Genomic DNA, 23417 nt, shown 5'->3' with positions numbered 1-23417 from the left:
CCGTTAAATCAGCTAAAATTAAGTTACAGTTAACAAATCAAGAATTACAGTACACACAATATCATTGTATTCCAAACACCATATTGCAAAATGACAAAATGACATGTGATTGTAAATAGCTGAATGACATGTTATTTTTAAACATATAAGTACTTAAGAATGATATTACAAAGAAACACACAAACTTGTTCTTTGGGTGGGATTGGTGCACTTATTCAAAGACAGACAGCATCAGAATACAAGTCACTTGTCAGACATGCTCAAATTACTGCAGTTCCTTCCATCACAGCTAGAGGGCACTACAGGCACATTCTGAGTGAAGAGTAGATTTCCAGGCAGTGTATAACCACAAACCCACCTGAAACTCTCTGAGGATGGTAGAGATGCTGGTTTCTGTGGCCAAGTTGGTGAGAATTTCAAGCTGAAAGAAAAACATGATCTTGTCGAGACCAATCTACAGCAAAGTTTCAAAGAAAAAGGCAACAATCAAGCATACTTTACCTCACAATACAGCTCTACAGCAAAGATACATTTTTATACACGGTAAATTTTCAGTAGATGATCTACATGTACATGTAGATTATGTGCCATCATATCATAAATGTAGATTTACATGAAGAGACTATATTTGTCATATTTTTACTTGATTCATTTCAATGTCTACAATGTGTATAATCAAGGAGGTTATAACCTCCTTGGTATAACGTAGTAACAAAACCTGGAACACCTAAACAATGATTTTGTTTTGACAGATTTTATTTGTTCTACTGCATGTTGTCCACTTCTGTCTCCCCCTAACTGAATGTAACATGTCTAGACTTGTTCTGTACATGTTTGTATATACTGGGCCCTCTTGGAAATCAACTTTTATAAGTTGAAGGCAACCCAGCCATCTTGAAATGAATAAATATATGAACCCTGGGTGTTTCCAAGTGCCCTACCTTCAGAGTCCTGACATGGATGGGGTCGCTGGGTCGCACAAAGAAGCTCTTCAGATACGGCTCAAACATACCCTGGAAATGGGGGGAACAAGACCTCGTTACTCAGTGTAACAATTCTATCATTGGCTGACTAAAACTTAAAAAGCCTCCCTGGCTCGTAAAAGAATTCAGGGGAAGAAGGAAAAAAAATTCATACATAGGGAGATGGTGACGAAAATAAAAGGGGAGGACTGTAAAAATACTGCTGCACTCTTGCTTTCAATTTCAACAGTGGAAGGGTATACAGGCATAGTAACCAAACCAGTACTGGCCATATGGGGGAGGTTTGGATACCATGTATGTTTACTTCTGTCCAAAATTTTCCAAGCAAGTCAAATACAATGCATGATTGATGTGCTTGTTTTCTTCAATAATTGTTTGAAGTTTCAATTCTTACTCTTGAGGCATTATAAGAAAAGCATCATTCATTTAGATTTCAGCACCCATCCTAAAAACCAGCAGGCAAACAAAATTTACCCGGCCACAGTCAAGCAAAGAAAGTGATTAGAATCAGAAGAGTTTGTCCATTCATCCGTTCCTTGATCCCACTGATGCAAAACAACGACACATACTCACTTCACCACAGTGCCTTACCCAACCTTACTTCCAAGCCGAGCTATTGGCACCCCAGCCAACAAACCTAGTCAGAAAACTTCTGCACTCCAACAGCCTGGGACTGTACAAAGTGGCATTGAACAGGGGAACACGGCACAAGAACAACACAAGGAAAAGGCAGAGAAAAGTAGCGTCATGTCCTCACCCTTACCTTCCTGATGGTGGTCAGAGTAGCCACGTTACTGAGCACAACATGCTGGATCTCTCTGTGGAACAAGACAGATCAAACATCTAACACTGATCATGAAATGCATACAAACAACAAATCAATTCATTTTCAAGCATTTAACAGCTGGGAACTGATGCCATTAATGATCCAATGGGAAATAGTAGTTTTGCTGCAAATTTTCTTCTATCTCATTCATAATCAAGGATCAAAATATTGTTTATGAGTACATTTTGTAATTAAAATGTGTGATTTTGAACTATTTATCTAAAAACGACATTTTATTGCACTAGTTTTTATTTCGCAAAAACTTAGTATGTAGAAAAACTGCCATTCTACTATAAAGCAGTGAGAACCCATTTTCCAATTAATTCGACGAAGCTTTGCAACAGTGCAACAAGATTTGCAAGACATCTTATCAACCAGATGTCTAATTTTCATTGAAGTACGTCCTTCAAGAAACCTCAGACCTCCTTGCATTATTTAGTGCTTTTGTAAGTTTCTTGTTTTATGTCATCTCATTGATTATGAAAATAAGGTTTAACCGTTGCAATCAGCATAATTCTAATTCATGGTCTTCTCTACCAAAATTACAGATATTTTAAATGTAAAAGTCCTATCCTTTGGCAGAATTCCATTTTAACATTTCAAAACTCAAGATGCAAATCTACATGTAGAACAACTAGAGATCTTTCTTGAGTCACTGACGAAAGATAGTGGATGCTGTCTGAAACGTCTGACTGATTCAAAATTTTATCCAGTTGCTTGAGTAAACATTTTTGGCGTAAAGATGCAAATGATTTCCATATGTATGTCATTTACATGATAAGACCTACCTGTGACTCCTGAGCAGTCTGACCAGAGCCTTGGCCACCAGTCCTACCTCACTCTTAGGTGCAATGTGGTGGTACAGCTGGGCTACTGCCATCACAACCTGGGAGAACATACCATGGGAAACAGTGGGCAACATTAGTACATGTATTAACACAAATTATATAAAACTGTAATAAGTATACAGATTGCACAAGAATATCAAACTTGTCCATAATGCAACAGCTTGACAGTTGTTTCTGAAAACTAAAATTCCCTTTCACTGATGGTCTTTTAATTGTGTCTGACATCATGGGCAATTCAGACCAGACAATGTCTATTCGATTTCAGTGTGTCACAACTATTAAATAAATGACCAGGTCTTTCAACCGACCATAATTTTAAATACATACTACTGTTTTTGACAGTTCTGTATTCTAGAAAAAACTCTGTAACACTTACAGCAGCGTTTCTACTCTGCAGAAGAGGCTTGGTGTTCCTCAGAAGGAGCCTGTGGTCGGGGTCCATCATGTAAGGTTTCTTGGGAGGAGTCTTCTCCTTCTCCTCATCCTCCTCCTCCTCTTCACTGTCCTTCTCATCCTCATCACCATAGAAGTTCTTGTCCTCATCGGCAATAACATCCTGGGAAGAGTTCAACAATGAGTAAACACTTTGTAAGGAAAAAAAGGGTAGGTCCAGAGCAAGAGGGGTAGGCAATGGAAAAGATGGGAGGATAATATCAGAGAATGGACAGGCATGACACTAAGAGAAACACTGAGAACAGAAAACTGAGGACGTGCTTTTTGAGGGCCTAACCAGGAGCTGTGTGCGAGCGTATCTGGTTGACATGTTGATAGTTGTGAACGTTTATGAGCGTCTATGGTAAACACATCAATGATTTGTTACCAGTTAATCCAGGAACTGCATGTGAGTGTATCTGGATAACATGTGAATAGTTTTTTTTAACCTGTTGATTATGATCCAAGAACTGTGTGCGAATGTATCTGGTTAGGGTCTGGTTAAAACATTGATACTAGTTTACCTGTTGGTTAGGATCCAGGAATTGTGTGCGAGCGTATCTGGTTAGGGTCTAGTTAACATATTAATAACTGTTTACCTGTTGGTTAGGATCCAGGAATTGTGTGCGAGCGTATCTGTTTAGGGTCTAGTTAACATGTTTATAACTGTTTACCTGTTGGTTAGGATCCAGGAATTGTGTGCGAGCGTATCTGGTTAACGTCTAGTTAACATGTTAATAACTGTTTACCTGTTGGTTAGGATCCAGGAATTGTGTGCGAGCGTATCTGTTTAGGGTCTAGTTAACATGTTTATAACTGTTTACCTGTTGGTTAGGATCCAGGAATTGTGTGCGAGCGTATCTGGTTAAGGTCTAGTTAACATGTTAATTACTGTTTACCTGTTGGTTAGGATCCAAGAACTGCGTGCGAGCGTATCTGGTCAGCATGTTGATGATGACCACCTGTCCCCACTCCTCCACATCCACCAGCAGGTTGCACAGTTTGCGGTAGTTCTTGTGGATCAGGTCGACCCGGTCTGGACACAACTCCTCAAACGCCATCACCGCACTGCCTACCACAAGCTACAGAAGGAAGATAGTTACACATGTTAACATATGGCAAGACTGTCTTGTTTTGGGACGCACATATTTAGACGAAGCTTTCAGATCTGAAAAATGGTGCATTACTAGTTTAACTGTTCACTGAAACACACGAGGTGAGTAGTACAGTCTCCTGGCTCCCGGGAATCGAACCCAGGCCCCCCAGCGCACAACCCCAATGCACTTACCACAAGGCTAAAAGGTCAGGACCACTTAGACTGGTCAGTTGGTGGCACTTGAACCACAGTCTGTTACACTACTCCCCCTTTTCTTTTTTAAAATTGATCCTCGAATCTTTGAGTTCAATATTCCTGTGTGGTTCTTGTTGCCATTACTCACAGGGCTGGTGTGGGAACCACTGAAACACACAGGGTGAGTAGTACAGTCTCTTTGCTCCTGGGAATCAAACCTGAGCCCCTACAGTTGTAGCTCACAAATCCAATGCACTTACCAAAAGACTAAAAGGTTGACTGGTCAGTTAGTGGCGCTTGAACCAGACTGTTACAATATGCACAAAAGTCATTGCACAATCGTAGCTGGTGTGTTACGCCGAATGGTGGTTATACCGGCTATATAGATACAGATACAATGGGAATACTGCAGTAAAGCAGTGGCTATAAAAATGGCCATGGTATGACAGAAGAATGTACTCACCGTTGTTTTGTCTGCTAGGAGCTTCTCGATGACTTGAATCAGTTGATCCTTCTGCTCTGGGTCAAGGCTATCGAAATAAATAAAAAAACATATTGCGTGAAACTTTGAAACAGAGCAACCTGTGCAAGGGAACTATTGATACTCTACAGAACTTAAGATCTTAACACACCATTGTTCAAGATGCATGGAAACTGTCATTCATAACAACGAGAAAAGAAACTACAGAAGACTGCAAATCAGTAAAAGTGATCCACAAAATGTTTCTCTTATATCTAGTACCCCAAGTAATGGTGTAATGGTCTACTGGGTAGAGTGTTTGCCTTGCATTCGGGAGGTCCTGGGTTTGAGCTTAAGCAGGAATCTCACAAGCTGCTCTTGACCCTTGACTTGATAATGGGAATATCATTCAAAATGTACGAGTATCACTAAAAAGACAACAAAAGACGCAAAGCGTAAAAGATTATTTTTCATCGTAGAAATTTGTTGAGCGCCCTGTCAAACCGCTCGGTTGCAGCGCCAACGTGCTGGAACTCCAGTGAGATACCTGCTTTAGCACATGGCATCTGGATCAGAAAGAGTATGGAAGTCCAACTCAGTCACCACTACCATTGGACCAGCCTCTTGTCGTAGTCACTACACAATGTTGTGTGGCCCAGGGCTGAAGAGACGGCCATAGGCACCCCCGGTTGCACCATAAATGGTGTACATGTGGAGAGGACTAAAACCCTAGTTCTTATCCGAAACCAAGGAAAGGAATTGTTTTGGCCAACAGAAAAACCAGGTGCTATAAACCTCTTGTACAGAACCATTTGTCAACCCTCTTGAGATAAGCTGCAGGCTGTTGCAAGTCACAGACATGACACATATGGTTCACTTCAAAGGATTTGGAAAGGTTAAAGCTCTCATTTTAGATGAGATAATTACGCAGAGCTCTTCATGCGCAAATGGTGCACTTCTTTTAAGTCCTTAGTCCGTCTTTTCCTAAAAATATACCTGCATCTCATTTCCAGATCTTCAGAGTGGAAGACATGTTAGAAGAGCCGTAGGACACACAGGAGATCAAAGAACAGGAGTTGTCTTTTATCTGGCATGAAAAGCTATTCTTTTGGGGACGGTTTTAGCCAGGGGGAAGTTTTGAATGTTTCAGACAGATGCTTGTAAGAGTAGAGAGTTCAGAGACCTCATATCTCCATGAAATATATATTATGAAAATCAGGCCCTGATTCGAATAATCTATATTCAAACACACAACAAACAAACTCCCACCTGTATAGCTTGGGGATGGCGTGAGCAGCAGTTTTCCTGACGTAGGGCGACATGTCCACGACCGAGTCCTTCAGCGCAAGCATCATGATGGGCACGATGACAGGCACACGAATACTGGACAGCACGCGCAGGGCGCTCGCTCGGATCAGCTGGTTAGGGTCCTAATGTCACAAACAGAACGGTAACAACATTCCTATTTACAACAGGCGACAAAAAAAGACACTCCGGAAATTCTTTTCGGGAAGACAATAACATTATCTAATACATGTACATGTACACCATGATGCAGAATACCAATAACTAAAGGAAAACATGTCTCATTCTAACATGATAATATTCCCAGAATTATTTTTTTGAAATGTGATGTGTATTCAAAAATGTGGTGCGTATTCTACAATTTGACGTGCATTCTAAAATGTGACATCTAATATAAAATGTGATGTGTACTAGTATACTCAAATGTAATGTGTATTCTGAATTGATAATAATAATGATTATATGATTGTATTCTAGAATATGATGCGCCTCCTGAAATGCAATGTCTGATGTGTATTCTATAATGTGATGTGTATTCTATCTAATATGTGACATGAATTCCGAAATGTGTATTCCAAAACATGATGTGTATTGTAAATTGTTCCTGTATTCTGGAGTGTGGTGTATTACAACATGTAATGAGTAGTCTAAAACGTGATGTCATCTAAAATGTCGTGTGTATCTTAATACATGAATCATCAAAAATGTGATCTGTATTCTAAAGTGTGACGTGTATTGAAAAATGAGAAACGTATCTTTAAACATGATGTGTATCGTAAATTGCACCCTGTATTCTAAAATGTGATTGTGAGGTGTATCTTAACATGTGATGTGCAATCTGAAATGTGATATGTATCTTAAAATATGACTTGTATTAGATTCTAAATTATAAATGTGTAATCTAAAATGTGATGTGTAGCGCTGATGTGTATTCTGATTTGCGATGTGTCATCTAGAATATTATGTATATTCTAAATTGTGATTGTGTAATCTAGAGTGTGATATGTGTTATAAATGTGATGACTGCTCACCTTGAGTGCTCTCTGGAAGGTTGCGATGGACAACAGTGCCAGGTCCTGTTGCTCCTCAGCATACCTCACTAGGTACACATACACCAGCTTCTTCACCTGTAACATAGGAGTTAGATCATTGATTATATGTACTATGTAATCCATTAGTTTATTAGCATACACGTACCATCCTATGAGCCTGATCCTATAGGTGTACACTGTACATACAAAACCAGCTTCTGCGCCTGTAAAACAGTAGTTAGATCATTGATTAGACGTTATGTATAGTTGTGATCAGTTTCTCAGCATACTTCATCACCTAAATACACAACTTCTTTACCTGCAAATCAACAGCTAAGTCAGTTGAGACATGTAGCATGTATATGCACTGCTGCAATACTGCAAACTGACAGAAAATCACTTTGTACAAACTTTCTGCAAATACCAAAGTTATCGGTCCTACTGATGACTGCAAAAGTGCAAGCAGTCTACAATTTAAGAAATTTTTTTCTGCTAATTGAGGGTTGCAAGTCTCCGAGCCTTGACTTGACTTGTATGTAACTGATCACAATACCTTGCTAACTGTACATACATTGATACACTAGCTTTGTCACTGGTGCAAGGTTAATTAATTCTTCCAATTAGGCGATCAATAACTCTTCCTGGGGACACTTTACCAGGTGCACACACTAGGTTTGGTCCTTCACCTATACGATATTGATTTTAAAAAATCAATGACAGCTTTGGGAGCCCTCATCTCACATCTTCGATGAAGGATCTACAGTTCTTGACAAAATCTCATCATTCATACCCTAGATTCCAGACCCCCAAATCCGTTTATCAATCAATCAATCAATCAATCAACCAATCAATCAATCAATCGATCAACTGATCAATCAACCAGTCAACCCATACATGGAGATATGTACACAGATGAACAGCTGCTCTGACTACACTTCAGAAGGCTTACAAATTTGTACATTAACCAAATTTTCTGGGTAATGAAACTCTGTTAGATCTAAGCCTTTAATCAATACAAGCATGAAACAATTAGGATCCAGCTGCTCTTTGGTGCATCCTCAATCCATCATCCAATCACTGCATTTATCAACAACTTGTTGACTACTTGGGGTCACAAATGCACCTTGACCCATTCATCTATCAGGTAAAAAGAGGTCAAGGTAGTCCCCTAACCCTTTTTGAGGCTGTAGGGACAGTGGGCTATTATCCACCGTGTCTAGGGAACGGTATTGGAAGGTGGAGCCCATCCCTCTCCTTATACTGCGTACGTTTTACACAATTTACGACTACAAGGTCAGGTACCCATTTGCATCTAGATAGACTGAGGAAAGTTGTGTCAAGAGCCTTAAAGTTTAAGGCCAAGAGCCAACAGAGTCTGGCTCAGTGCTGCCAGGAAGCAAACCTGTGTCTGTTAACCACTAGGCCATTATCCATCAGGTAGATGTGTCTAAAAGATGGATACTTAAACTCTATCAATAAAGACATTGACAAATCAACCATTTTCAAGCTACCAATCAATCAATAATAAAAATAAATGATTGTACTCAAGAACAGATATCAAAATGGTATCAATCAATTTTAGATCATTTGTAATTGTAAACATTTTAAGTGAAAATTGGAAATTACAGTTCAACCTTGATTCAGAATACAGAAAATTATTTCTCTTGCTGTTTCAGAACATGATCAGTCCACCTTTTTCTCTCTATCCATTTGTAACAATAACACCTTCTGATTCATCCTTAATCAACTACCTCATGCTCAGACTGTGCTACATGTAGATCCAGATGCAGGATTTTGAAACTGCAAACAGAATGGACTCACCCTCCAGGTTACACATCTATAAAGCTTTTATATATAACACTCTGGGTAAACCCTGGCAAACTGCTTGCTTTGACATGGAAGAAAAAGTTGGCTGTGATGGGGTTGGGGTTTTGTGCGCGTGAAAAATTTGCGCGTGAAAAACTTGCCCGTGAAAAATTTGTGCGTGAAAAAATAAAGTTCAAGAAATGTGTCAGAAAATGTGCACTACAAAAATCTTAGTCAGAAAAATGTTACCCCATGATATGATTTTGCATCTGTTTCCTGAATTTTGGGTTTGAATTCTAGGTCCCTTGGGAATATCTAAGCTGACTCCCAAGGGATTTAAAATCTTTTTGGAAGTTTTAAGCTTAAAACTTGAAATAAGATGACCCACAATGGAATTAAGTATCTTATTGTTGCATTCTACAGTTCAAAATGTTGTTCTTTCAATCTTCAAGTGATTTTTAAGTGATTTCCAAATGTTAAGTTTCCACGCGCAAAAAAGTTTGAAATTTGCGCGTGAAGGAATCTGCTTGAGAAAAGATGAAATTAGGCTAATAGAATGGAGACAGCCTTGTCAAAAGTAACCGGCAGCCGGCTGTTTTCGCCGCCTACTTACAATTTCGAGCCGCGGCTACTTTTTGGTTTAGAATTTCAAAAAATAGAAGCATAACTCCAGTAGTCTCCGTTACAAATTCCTCCGGCCAATTCTGTAGATAAACGTCTGGCATTTTTCTGATAGCTTCCGTGATCTTCTGGGATTGAAAACTGCCTTTTCTGATGTGTGTAACATTGTTTACATTGGCTGACGTCCCTGTGCCGCTGGGATCGGGTGTCCTTTGCCTGTGCACGTGCAGCCAGGGCAGAGGGCGGAGTTTTAAAGTCTTGTTTCTTTGACGGCTTCTTTGACGGCCGGTAAAGGCCGGCCTTTGATTGACATCGCTGCCATGGAAACTGTACCAAAGCCCGGGAAGCTTTGCATATATTAACCATATATGGACTCACAGAAGTTCCCCTCCAAACATGCTTGCCGTAAACATGCCTGCCGATTTTTTTCTGTCCCAGGAAAACGTGTGACCACCATGCCTAAAATCCATAACACGGAGGATTTGCTAATAGAGCGTGTTAAATCAGGAATCGCAAGGAGGTAATAGAGCACCTCCTTTGGAATTTGGAACGCAGGAAGTAATACGCAGGAAGGGTGAAAAGGTTTGATGTTTACAAAGGGGAGGGGTGAGGTTTCTCCTGTTATTTCTAAGCATTTCCCAGGCCGGCTTACATCATTTTCTAGGGAATTTGACTGAAAATTATAACTGATAATGTGTTGAACAGGACGAGCTTCACTGATATAAACTACGCACAAAAAGTTCGGAAACTTAACTTTGGTCGATCATATCTCCGTTGTTTCTTGATCAATTTCAATGATTTATATATCATTGAAAAGCTTTTGTGATTTTCTTTCCCATGATACTTAACTTATTATTGTTGTAAATTAATACAACGAGCACCAGACCTGCTTATGCGAGCGAGTCTCATTAAAAAAGTGCCCAAATTACCCTACTAATGTAAAACGCTCAATTCAGTATTTTGTCTTCTGCTGGTAGCACGTGGCTTTTGTACGAGGGTGATGTGAAACTTGAACCAACAAAACACATTAATATGAAAGCCAAGGGTAGTCTTCATCAAAAAAAAATGCGTAAAGGAGCCTCAGTTATGATGAGGGTGGCTTAATACTGACTACACAGCCCGGCACATCCTCCTCATGCTTGTCACCAGTTTTGGTACGTGGCCCCTGGCTATTCTTCCACAAGGAGTCGTCGCAGGTCGACCAGTGTTGTTCTGTTGATCACAACTGCATGCACAGCTCGGCCAAGCTGATCAGTGATCACAGAGTCTGAGACTGTGTTCAATTGTTGTTGAGATCTGGGCTGCAGGAGGGCCATTCTATCCTCTGTATTCCTGCATAGGTACTGGAGGTGGTCTGAAATGACTCTCACAGACTCATTCTGTATGGACGTGCACTATCATCTTGCAGAATGGCACCCAGTCTCATAATCATATTGCAGAGATAAGGATCTTGGAAATGTGACTGGATGGAGAAAGGTGTCTCTATATCGACACATCGAAGTTGCTTAGGATGATTAGCCTGTTTGTTTTTTCCGCTGGCAGTTAGCGTTGTACTGCCTCACACTATAACACTGACCCCAACAAACAGTCAGTCTATCTGTGTAACAGTCAGCATAGGGTTCTCCTAGCCGCCCCAACACTTTAATTTACCCATCCAACAGTCGAAATAAACCTTCTCTTATCTGTAGCTGTGAACATAACATTCCACCACACACTGTTCCATTCACGATTTGGACGACACCACCACTAATGGGTTTGGCACTGCGCTATAGGTGTTTGACACTATTATGGAAATTTGGGCACTTTTTTTCTACAACCCACTCGCGTAAGCAGGCCTGGTGCTCGCTCCATCAGATTGCAATTATAATGAGTAGGGTATCATAGGAAAGGAAATTACACAAGCTTTCCAACGATACATAATACATTGAAATTGATAAAAAAACAATGGAAATATGATCAATCAAAGTAAAGTTTCCAAACTTTTTGTGCGTAGTTTATGATAGTAGCTTCACTGATAGGTGTAGCGACCCGCTCAAGATGGGGTCAGCGCCCTTCTGTCACGTCTATTTTTGTGTGTAACTGTAAGGCCTAGGGAAAAATTATGTAAATAATGTTTCCAGTTACGTATACCCCACTGACCCTAGGAAAACCTGCTGACCCTTTTTTGACATCTGAGTGATGAAAACATTGTAGAATCATTTTCCAAATTGTTCTTACATGAACATGTACTTCTACTAATGTCCTTGCTTCTACTCATTTCTGTTTCAATATATCGAAAAAGTGACTTGAACTTTTGAAGATGATAATCAGAGTCACTGATCAAAAGTCCCATTTATGTTGACAACCTTTTGCTTTGAAAATACCAAAGTCCTGATACATTTCAGTTTTGCTTTGTCAAAGAACATGTTGGAATACTGGTAAATGTTGGGTCTCCTAAATGTAAAGGAAAAAAGTTTCTACTGACCCTATTTATTTCATGACAGTAGTCAGAAAAACGTTTTTTCTAAGGCCCATTGAAATAAAACTCACAGCCGATTGTGAACATAAATGGATTCTTAGAGAATTTACAAAATATGGTAAATTTCAGTTACAAAAGTAAGTTTTAAAATGCACATAAAAGTTACCCAAAATGCACCAAAACCCATGTTTAGGGGGGTCTTAATTTAAAAAATTTTCAGGGGGAGGCCCCCCAAACCCCCCCTACGGGAGGGGGAGAACCCCCTCCCGTGCCCACCCCCCGCGAGCCACTTCGGGGCTCGCCTAGGGCCACTACGTGGCCCGCCTGTTACTTTTTGAAATTAGCCTCCTACTCTACAACTTTGTGAAAAGGCTGATGGAGAAAAGCTTCAAATAGTTACATTTTACAATACAAAACCTTATATAAGTAAGTTGACTATGTATTTCTTAAAGATTTAAGTGATTTTCAAATGTTTAGGTTTCAAGCCCCCAAAAGTTTGACTATTCCCAAGGGACCTATTCCCAAAGGACTAAAAAATCAAAAGTTTTCAAACCATAAATTCAGGTGTCAGATGAAAAATTGTATCATGGGATCACATTTTCCCGTGTAAGAAAATTATACTACACATTTTCTGACACATTTTAAAGAAATTTATTTTTTCACGCGCAGAAAACCCGTTCCCCTGTGATGGCGTCTGGCTCATCCCCAAGAAGCTTTTCTATCAGAAGACATCAGACGGTGCCAGATCCAGGATTTTGAAAGTTACTACTAGCTATGCATTCTAATGCATCTACATTGTCTGAGCAGACCCTGGCCCAATGCTTGCTTTGGCACAGAAAAGCAATTTCTTCTTCTCCTGTCATGATGCTTTACTAATAGTAGCACAGAGGTTCATGCTAGGGTTTTCTAGCCGCCCTTTACCTTGAAAGTGTAATGTGTCAACGTGATTTTCAATTTGTCCAGAGACTTCTGTACCAGAACCCTAATCTTTTCGACAAGTGTGACGCTCAAAGAAGCTTCCCTAAACATGGGACGGAAGGCTCAACATCCTCTCTGAAGTTTGGGGCCCCAACATGATCAGGATCTTTCTATCCATCATGAGTTCATGACCACAGCTTTGCCTGTCAACAGCAGTCTATAGACTGATACAATCTTCTACTTGGGGGAGCCAATTCCTCCATAGTGATGAGCTGATTAATCTCTCCAACAGGACAGGAAAGCTAACAAGTTCTCTAACAAGTTCTACCCGCCTGCTCCTACTAATTACCTTCGCTGAGAAGGTTATGTTCTCGTCAGCATTTGTGTGTGTGTGTATGTGTCTGTGTGTGAACACGGTAACTCGAGAATGCCTGGATGGATTGGCTTGATATTTGGTATGTAGGTAGGTCTCTGTGAGACCTCGTAATGATTAGATTTTGGGCCCCCTAGCGGCTTGCTATGGTACTGCAGCACAACTTTTGTTTTGATACCTCGTTCAGTATTCTTCTGACAGCTGCTCTTGACCTTCCTGTGAGTCTCTCCTCTCCTGGAATGATGTATAGATATATCTTTTGGCTGCTTGAGCCTGCAATCCATTTAACCGGCTTTGGGTACTGGGTAAGTCTTTGAAGTTGCATGACTGTCAAGCCAGGATTTATCAGATTGTGATCTACAGTTTGAAAGGATGCTTGCAGGGGCCTCCAGCGTTAATAACATCTAATGCCAGCCTACAGACGAAAAATTGTTTCAAATTGGTAACTCTTTATTTACCTTTTATCTTTTTACGGTCTTTTTACATCGCAGATCAACTTTTTAAAATGTGACCAACACTTCTGTAACTAAAAGTTTTCCTCAAAGTCATGCAGAATCTATGTGTATGGATGCCACGTCCCCGAGAAGTCTTAAGTGTTTTTTTGATAAGCCATATCCTCCAGATGCCTTTTCCATTTCATAGCCATTTCTAACAGCTACATTTATAGAAGTAAAATTGTTACTTTGGTGGTACATAGTGCCTTCACTGACATTGCAAGGACAACCTACAAGTATACAGCACTCTGAAGAAAATTATATCCCTAGTAAGGTCTGACATCTCTTGCTGCTTATGTTATGGTGTCTGGAGAATAGTGCAAAGATTGCCCCATCATTTATCATTGCTGCCTTAAGCTTCCAATATGGATGTTCAATATAAAAGAAGAAGGTCTATAGACTCTATACATCTTTTCACCATACTGAAAATCCCATCCAAATTTCTTTGGAAATCGTTGGAACTGAGAAAGAGAGTCTTATAATTTTCTTGCTTCAGAAACTCCATGGAAAAGGTAATGCTATCTGTACAGTACCAGGATTACATTATGTGATATCTTGCACATGTCAGGTCGACCTTCTAAAAAAAAAAGGTTAAGGCGGTCGAACCTCAGAATGAGGACGAAGCATGATGCTTTTTCTTTAGCTAGTGGTGCAATGCGGCTTCACTACGACTCGCACACCGAATAAATCGAAACTTTCAACACCAGTTGTACAGCGCACATGCTATCCTCTCATAGCCTTTACTATCTTACTATGAAGATTCCCCCCCCCCCCCATTCCTTTTACAGCTTTGCTATCCAACTGTATCTGCCTTCCATGTATTAATGGCAGCCCAAATGTACTCAGCTATGAAGGGTATCTGGTCATTTTTTTTTACACTTCATTCATCACAACTTAGGTATAAACTTGGTGGAATCCCACCCTCAAAAAACCGTTCAGTGTAAGCCTCTTTCAATACACAATCTATTCTCAAATACAGTACAGTTCTGAAAGCCGAATGAACATTCAGGTGTGAGAGAATCGCCATAAAATCTACTGCAAACCTGGCAAAGATGGATCCTTCCCTGTTTTTTACAACACCTGGGTGACTTTGACTACTCTCAGGGGCATGACTACAGGTGAAGAATCTATATAGGGGCTGCAATTCCAATTTCATGGATTCGGGAAATAAATTCACAGCACTTTCTGCCCATCCACCGAAGCTGGGAGTCATACAGTACGTCCAGATCTAGATGTAATCTTCAGATTATATTCAAGATGGTGGACTAACCATATTCCCATAGATTATTCAGACGTGTATAGAGGCTACGCAACATACGACGTAGTACCATTTCAATATTAATTCAAAACCTTTGCTACATATTACTACATACTTATTTTGCTTTACATTAGAATAGAGCACTTGCTTATGAATCACATGGAATTGAAATGGTTAAATACATGTATATGATATTGAGAAACAAGGAGACCGTCCCTAAAGCTGATGTATAATACACACATGTCTGTAGTATGCAAGGAGATGGACAACGATTGTAAAATTAACAATACACACATTCAATTATTACTCTAAATTACATCTTCGATTTCACTTCTGAGCCTGGTTATTAGCCTGGTCTCGAAGGAAACATCTTAACAGGTCCAAACAGGCGTTGTGTCCGTCCTGGCTCTGCTTTGTTCTGTTAGCGATATCGACAGATTTAGAATTACAAGTGAAAAGCCATTTGTGCCCTCTTATTGGAAGTAGGTAATGATTAGAGCTGAGGACGGCCTGGTACAATACGTCCTGCCACACAGTGTTAATTTTTCTTGGGCTTGGATCAGATAAATTCCATTTTTACTTTAATCTTAGTGTTACCATCAGAGAGTCATCAAATGGCTCAAACTCAAAATCTAATGACTTTAAACACAGGCGAAATTTCACTAACAGTTTCTCACAACCCTGTACTTGTACAAAATTTATGAAGACAGACATGTATGATGCAACATTTCAGCCCTGCCACCTCACAAGGCAGTGACAGGGACCTTCCACACTGCACTTGTCGACATGCTACACAAATTTTCCCAAGCACACGAGATGGACTAATGCACCCAGCTGCAGCCAACAGGGAAATGTGCAAGTCCACAAAAGTGTTATCTAGTTACTCCTCATATAATCCCATCCACGGAGCTGGGAATTGCTGCAAACGGGAAAGCCATTTGTCTCATCGATTTCGGCGCGCACGGTTCGGTAACAGCGCAATTCAATCAAACCGTGCGAGCGCCCGACACTTCGGGGCTGCCCTTTTAATGCACGTCTAGCCTGCTATTATTGGTTCCCGGAGTCTGAGAGATTGAAAGCACGGCCAGTTTTTGTTGAAGTGCAAATGCAACATACAAGTGAAATGATGCGATCCTGTCAAAGGCTCGGCAAGGCAATTTTCTTCAGACGGAGTGTGAATGTGTGAGGGGAATACATGCTTGGCAAAGAGGCAGTGGAAATGTTGAAAAGCTTGAAAATACATAAAATATGGACACTATACATACATGTATATCGATATTCGTCATTTCTTATTTTGTCTGTTCAATGTACTATATACTTTCTTGTGTAAATAATCTTTTTCTCAAAATTAGCCTCAGTTCAAATTTTTTCAAGCCCTTCCTGGGAAGATATTGGCATGGCTGATATCTTTCGTTACAAATGAAGTTACAACACTAGCTGAATGCCGTAACTGGTATGACTAATTTGTGATTCATAACATGTCAGTTTGCCAATTGAATCACAGTAATAACCAGTAATTGATTATACTGCTGTAGGGGGTCCTTGACACAGGGAGTCAGCTCGTCTTCACTTGCACTTCCAAGAATCACACTGCACTTCCATAAATCACAGATTTCAACATTATTTTTATGCAATTTTGTTGTTTTTATCAGCACACTTCAGGTTCCAGGTTGGGATTCCATGCCCTTAAGCAATGTCAGACATCCATCTAATCATATCTGCTCTCCAAAGCATGAAATTATCACAACAGCAGTAGTCCCAGGAACATACATCAGATCTGTCAGGAACCATTTATCTAGCAGAAAAAGGCAATTAAATCTTGCCGGTGTGTCAGAAGAGATAAATGCATCAAATTTGTACTTCTGTTCTTAACCTAATCATTTTCCGAGTTTCCATTTTTCCACATTTTAGATACAGTAGTCCAACGGGGAACAAAAAAAAAAACAAAGTTAAGACAAAGTTGATGCCAATTACTTAGTCAACTCGCGCCTGTTGAAAGCAGAAAAAGCCAATTAAATCTTGCCGGTATGTCAGAACAGATAAATGCATCAAATTTGTACTTCTGTTCTTAACTTAATCATTTTCCGAGTTTCCATTTTTCCAAAGTTTAGATACAGTAGTCCAATAGGGAACAACAAAAACAACAAAGTTGGTTAGTCAACACGCGCCTGTTGTTTGAGTACAGGGGCTAAGCCATATTGATTTTTTATGTACTACTAGTCTGTACCATGCAGGTGACATCATGACACATCTTCATATCACAGAATGGCTATTTGCCTGTTCTTATACTAGTTATAGAAATTCATTGCAGGAAATACAACAAAGCATTGAGGAAGAACTAATAAAAATTCAAAATATGATTTAATTTCTTGGTTAACTTTTTTTTTTAAATTTTAGCACAAGGACATCATTATAACAGTAGGCTGGGGTGAAAACTTGCATCATGACACATCTTCATATCACAGAATGGCTATTTGCCTGTTCTTATACTAGTTATAGAAATTCATTGCAGGAAATACAACAAAGCATTGAGGAAGAACTAATAAAAATTCAAAATATGATTTAATTTCTTGGTTAACTTTTTTTTTTTAATTTTAGCACAAGGACATCATTATAACAGTAGGCTGGGGTGAAAACTTGCACCTGACCCTGTTCACTCCCTGAAACTGTGTGCACCAAAGTACAAACTTTCCTCTGAGATTTTGTTTTCATGTTGATTTTCCAATCTAGCATCTTTTTTAAAATTCCATTAACCAATAAATTAAATTGGTGTGGTCTAATGAACTGTAATGAGTGACTAAGTGACAACATAATGGACTGATAAACAAATTAAGTGCCATCAATATCAGCATTACAAATTTCACACATTATAATTCCAACAAATCTGGAAGGGAAGTTGTGTAAAAATGCTGCTGCAGCTTTTCTTGTACTGAAATTTTCTGTAGTTGTTTTGCAACATAAAATGATAAAGTTCCTTTTTGGTCTGCTTCATGAGCCTTTTTTCTTGCCAAGAATTGCAAATTTTAGTTGCCCAAACTTTACCTGCATCCCACAACCCCACTTGGTCCATTTGACAGTAACCAGTTCACTTTTAAACCGGTCGTGGTACTAGACTGAATAAAAGTTCTACACAGGAACTATGCAGTATGCGGCTTCAGATGTCTTACTGAGGGACGACTGCGGTGTGAAAGATGTCGGTTAGCTTGAGGAATGAATCCACTCTACTATATACAGTTAACTTTTATTTGCTACATATAAGCTTTACATTGTACATTCCAATTCTTTTTAAACAATCGAGAAATCTAAAAATAATATTCTTACCTCAATGTTCTTAGACACCACATTCTTCACCACAGCTGCAAACAGGTCTGATGCATCCTTGCCTTTTGCCACCATCTGAAACACGGAAATTTACTTTTACAACTTTAATCATCTTCGCCGAGAACTCGTTTAAAAAGAAATTGCTTTTGCCTGAGGAAATGAGCACACATGTATGAATACATATTACATTGTCATGTGTGCATTCATCTTAGGTGCACCATGAATGGTTAATTCCTCAGTAACCCAAACTGTACATCCTGGTGAGTTGAATGCAGGGCTTAATCAGTAGCTAGCCTGTATAAGTACATTAAAGTGCACCTGTGCGGACAGGTGACTTTTGACAATAGCCAGAAGCCATGAACTATTCCATTATTTACCATGTTAGACAAATACGAATCAAGACCAGTTAGAATAAAACTCTTATTGGGATTCAAGATAGATTCCTTTTCCTACTTTTTGTGCATGTTAATTGAATTTTCAAATGATCAACAGGTATCACTAATAGACAATATTGTGTTATCCGGAATGTATTATCAACATCACTTTACCAAGCATAGCTGAAATAACAGCCATCTCAATAACAAAGACTTGCAGATTAAACCTGTACATATTTCTGGGCCAGGGTAGAAGATAATCAGAGCTGAAAGCATTTTGTTCCCAGCTCTACTCTACTCTGGACCTGGTCCCACAGGAATTCTTAGATTAGATTAGCATAAGTGAACCATATGGAGACACTGTGTGTGTGAGAGCACCATGGCATTTCCATGGAGTACTTGTATGACCATATGCCCTCTGTTCATATGTGGAGTTAGAGGGGGGGTCAAAGGATAGAGAAATTGCAGAGAAGCTGCAGGATACATAGTGTGCATCAGCCAACAGATACATGCAACAGAAATTACCTCTGCCATAAGAAATACGCTCGCATAGAGTTGACAACAAATCACTACATTGTATATTACATTACTTTATGATGTGCGTATTCACCTGTATCTGAAGCATGAATAACCTTATGTTGATATGAAGTAATAACATGAACAGATGGAGGAACAAACAATATCAGACAGAATGAGACAGAATTTTGTCCTAAACATTTACCAATGCAATACATTTACAAATGCCAAACTACTTGAAACCATAGCTACGGCCGCGTGGCGCGTTGGATACACCCGATCCCTTGATCTCGGAAGTTAAGCAACGCGCGGTCCGGACAGTGCTTGGATGGGAGACCAACCAAGGACGTCCGGATTGCTGTAGCCTCACGAAGCTTTCCACGAAATCGTCTTCCGGGAGGGACGTAAAACGGGGGTCCCGTGCTCGAGGAGGTGCCTCAAACACGTTAAAACAGCCTCATTACCCTACACATTGGGTACCTGTCTGTGGCACTGGCTGCAAATACACCTGATATTATTATTATTACATTAGCCAAATTGTCGACATGCCACACAAATCAAATTTCAAAAACATGTTCCAAATGACTTTTACATTTGGCCAACAGCAAAATTACAAGTCTACAGTATAGAAGTAATGGCAGAACTTCTGTCCTCTTCAAGAAATGTTTGTGGGCTGACCAGAAAGTCTCATGTGGGCATACTTCTAGATCAAATGTATATGGACCATGACTGCTCCTCTTGGCCATTTCTCTGGGCCATTTTCCTGGACCACTCCCAAAGAGTCTGTTCCGAGCCATTTCACTTGACCTCACGCCTAATACATGTACTTTTCCAGGGGTGTTGCTACTTGCTGAAGCCCTTTTCCCAGTGCAGTAAAATCTGCTGCATGGATGGGCTGAACAGTAATGACAAACATGTGTGGTTGGGAATGGGAGCCTGCAGAGCATGGAAGCACCTCCATTTGTGTCAACAGGTCCCATGGTCATCTCTCTACATAATAGAGTGATGTAGAGTAGAATAAAGTCAAGTAGAGTCTTTGGTTATGCGGGTATCTCACTGAAGCTGCGGCACGATGCTGACCTCGCTGTGGCCAAGAGATTTGACAGAGCACTCAACAAATTACATCAATAAAAACAAATCTTTGTATGCTTTGTGTGTTTTAGTCATACTTGTATGTTTTGCATGATATTAGTTATATTCACCGTGAATATTCACCTATTGTTATAGAGGCAAGAGTAACACAAATTCAATTTAGGATGCAGCGAAGCCGCCAATGTGCTGCAGTTCAGTGAGAATGAGATACACGCTTTAGTTTAGGGAGGAGTTCCTTATCTGGCTCTTCTTCAGCTATTTAGTCTGACAGAAACACATAGAATCTCTCCACACTCTGCTTAGAATGCAGACTGTAACTCAACATGGCTGTCCTAATTAGAACACAAACCTTGTCCATCTGATCAAGGAGGTTCTTTGATCTGATAACCCCTGGTTTAATATTTCCCCAGATTGGGTCCAATGTACCCTGCCCTGTAGTCCACCCACCACACACAAGGAATGCTAACACATGCCCCCTCTACACATGTTCTAGATTCTTTTAATCCCAGGTGGACTTTCACTCTTGAAAAAAAAGGGTCTCCATTTTCAAACAGAGCATCCAGAAGGTCACCTGAAAGAGTAGCTGACCACCAGAAAGGGTAGTCTTTGTACTTGTAGTACGGTAACATGGTTTGAAAACAGGTTTAGTCCAGATTTCAGCGAGGGACCTTTCACAAAAATTCAATGCCACTGGGCAGCCAGAGGTTTTACCTACTGTATCTCCTCCTGAGAATGGCAAAAACTTTAAAAGGGTACTATTTTCACAACATCTTCTGTGGCCTGACATCCATCAACAGCCACACATACCAGCCCTACCTTCTGGTTAAGAAACCACATGACCCTTGGTCTGCAGGTCTTACACTGTGTGTTTACCTTGCAAAATCTGTGCTTAGCTCTTCAGGGGACATCTCACAAAGTAAATGGCAATCAGGCCACTTTTGAACTACCATGGAAGTAAGGATAATGTGCATCATCATTCTCTTCCAAGAAACCAATAAATTATAAATCCAATTTTTTTCTTTTAAAATTGACCTAAAAAGTCCTGAGTATTTATTACACATTGGGAACTCTCAGAAGGGTCTTGGACATCCGTGATACCTTCACGACCAAGAACTCTCAAACACTGCAATCCGTAAATCATGCCACTTACCACAACCTTCATGAAAAGTTCAAGATCATACATATCCTGATGTGTGCAGAATTCCTGATTATCATGCCACAGTGTACATTCTAGTAGTCGTACTAATGAGTTATACCTTGGGTTGTTTTTCCTTCGTGTTGCAGTATGTCTAAAGTGTTTTCATTCCTGACCAACCTGGCATTTCACAAGTCTTTATCAGCAGACTGTGGCAGTACAGAGGAAACCCAGTACACATGTTATCAACCTGCCTCATACACGGTCTGACATGCTCAACATTCTCTGCCCCTTACAGCCAACCTTCTCATCCTGCTACAAATCAACTACTCCGCTCCAAATAGATCTCGTGTTTGCAATCAAATGTTGACATGGGCTGTGCAGCTCCAGCCATCCTGCAGTGGTCAGTGAATAATTATCCACTAGATGCTACAACAGTATACTGCTAACTATGAAAAATTATTACATGCCTTACCTAGTGGTAGTCAGCCAGGAATCATGTGTTTACAATGTTAGTTATATCATAAAAATAAATTTCTGGTGAACTCCAAACTCACAAGTTTCCATTTGGTATTGGGCAGTTAGCACACATACTACAACATACACGTATAATTAGGGGGACATTTGAGACAACTGAAAACAGAATCAGATAGCCTTTCTATTTGTTCCTTTGTTTATTTGTTCATGGGGTCTTATATGGATACATTTTGGCCTTTGTCAATCTTGCCCTAAGTGCAGACATAAAAGTAGCAGAAGAAATAGGTGACAGAACAGCAATGAAAACTGACTCAAAAACATCAATCCTTTATCATTGTCCTATTTCAGGATGAGAGTTATCTTTGTTGAAGTTAGCAAAGGTAAAGGTGGTCTCATACTCATAGCCTTAGCAACAGGTCAAGTTTCTTAACAGTCTGTAATTAATTGGCTGTCACCTGATTTACAAATAGACATGGTTTCACAGCCAAAAAATGCAATGATCCATTTCTTGGGTAAGGTTAGGTGGTAGGCTGGTTACTGGTAGCTCCATTGCTAAACAACAACAAGCTGGACTAAGAGCCAAGGAAGGAAGATATATTCAACTTCATGTTGGGCTTGTCAAATGTCAATACTGTAACTCTTCTCCCAATATTACAGTATAGCCTAAAATTCAATGAAAATCCAAATTCAGAAAGATTCTCAGCACTGATTAAACATACACTTGATAACAGATACATGTTTGACGGTACTTTGAACTTTATTGATGTTCTGTTTATGTTGAAAAACTTGCAGCCCCATATCCTGGATATTTGTTTTTCACCTTGTTGAAATGGTAAAGAGTGATATCCATTTCATACAAACCAATCAGAAGGAGAAATGGACATCAAGGGAAACAAGTTGGAGAATCGTTTTCTGTTGCTACGGTGGGTAAAAACAGCATGACACCACATAGCTCTCAATAAAATTTATTTCAGCCAAGTTAGCTTGAAGTGAACTTTAGCCATGCACGGCACGCGCACATGACAATTTGTTTACTGTCCCAGTTCCTAATCTTACGACGGTACTGATTTGGCTCGGTGCGTAGAAAAAAGGAGATCTCAATGAAAAACAAGTCCAGGGAACAAAAGCTTCCTTCAGACACCAGATTGTAGGTCTTGGCAGAACTCCTGAACTTTTTTTTTTAATTTCTTCAACCTGAGAGGGGGTGGGGGGCGTGAGTGATTTTCCAAACTTACCCCAACGATTCTTTTCATCGCTTCCAGCTTCAGGTTATCCTTGTTGCTGTCCAGCATTTGCTTCAAGTCATCGTGCCTGTAGACGCCGAGAAAACAATCAATACCTCAGCAAACGGTGACAAGGCTAGGAAGTAAACAAGAAAGGAAAATACAGAATCAGGCG

General features: G+C 39.9%; 1 protein-coding gene across 5 annotated transcripts in view; it reads right to left on the bottom strand.

Annotated features, from left to right (window-relative positions):
• Window positions 1–23417, bottom strand: part of LOC136427872 (AP-3 complex subunit beta-2-like) — a 48773-nt gene that overhangs the window by 25060 nt on the left and 296 nt on the right. For 3 of the 5 annotated variants that reach the window (XM_066417070.1, XM_066417074.1, XM_066417072.1), the window contains exons 2-12: window positions 23255–23330; window positions 18426–18500; window positions 7177–7272; window positions 6110–6270; window positions 4844–4910; window positions 3989–4171; window positions 3034–3213; window positions 2598–2695; window positions 1741–1801; window positions 942–1013; window positions 359–421 (exon numbers count right to left, since the gene is read on the bottom strand). In XM_066417070.1, the coding sequence (XP_066273167.1) occupies window positions 359–421; window positions 942–1013; window positions 1741–1801; window positions 2598–2695; window positions 3034–3213; window positions 3989–4171; window positions 4844–4910; window positions 6110–6270; window positions 7177–7272; window positions 18426–18500; window positions 23255–23330 (1132 nt within the window). The remainder of the gene's footprint in view (window positions 1–358; window positions 422–941; window positions 1014–1740; window positions 1802–2597; window positions 2696–3033; window positions 3214–3988; window positions 4172–4843; window positions 4911–6109; window positions 6271–7176; window positions 7273–18425; window positions 18501–23254; window positions 23331–23417) is intronic. The other 2 variants (XM_066417071.1, XM_066417073.1) reach the window with 1 other exon arrangement.

Source organism: Branchiostoma lanceolatum, chromosome 2 (assembly GCF_035083965.1).
Source record: "Branchiostoma lanceolatum isolate klBraLanc5 chromosome 2, klBraLanc5.hap2, whole genome shotgun sequence".
NCBI lineage: Eukaryota > Metazoa > Chordata > Leptocardii > Amphioxiformes > Branchiostomatidae > Branchiostoma > Branchiostoma lanceolatum.
Note: the sequence above shows the minus strand (reverse complement) of the source record. Positions and strands in the feature narration are given on the sequence as shown.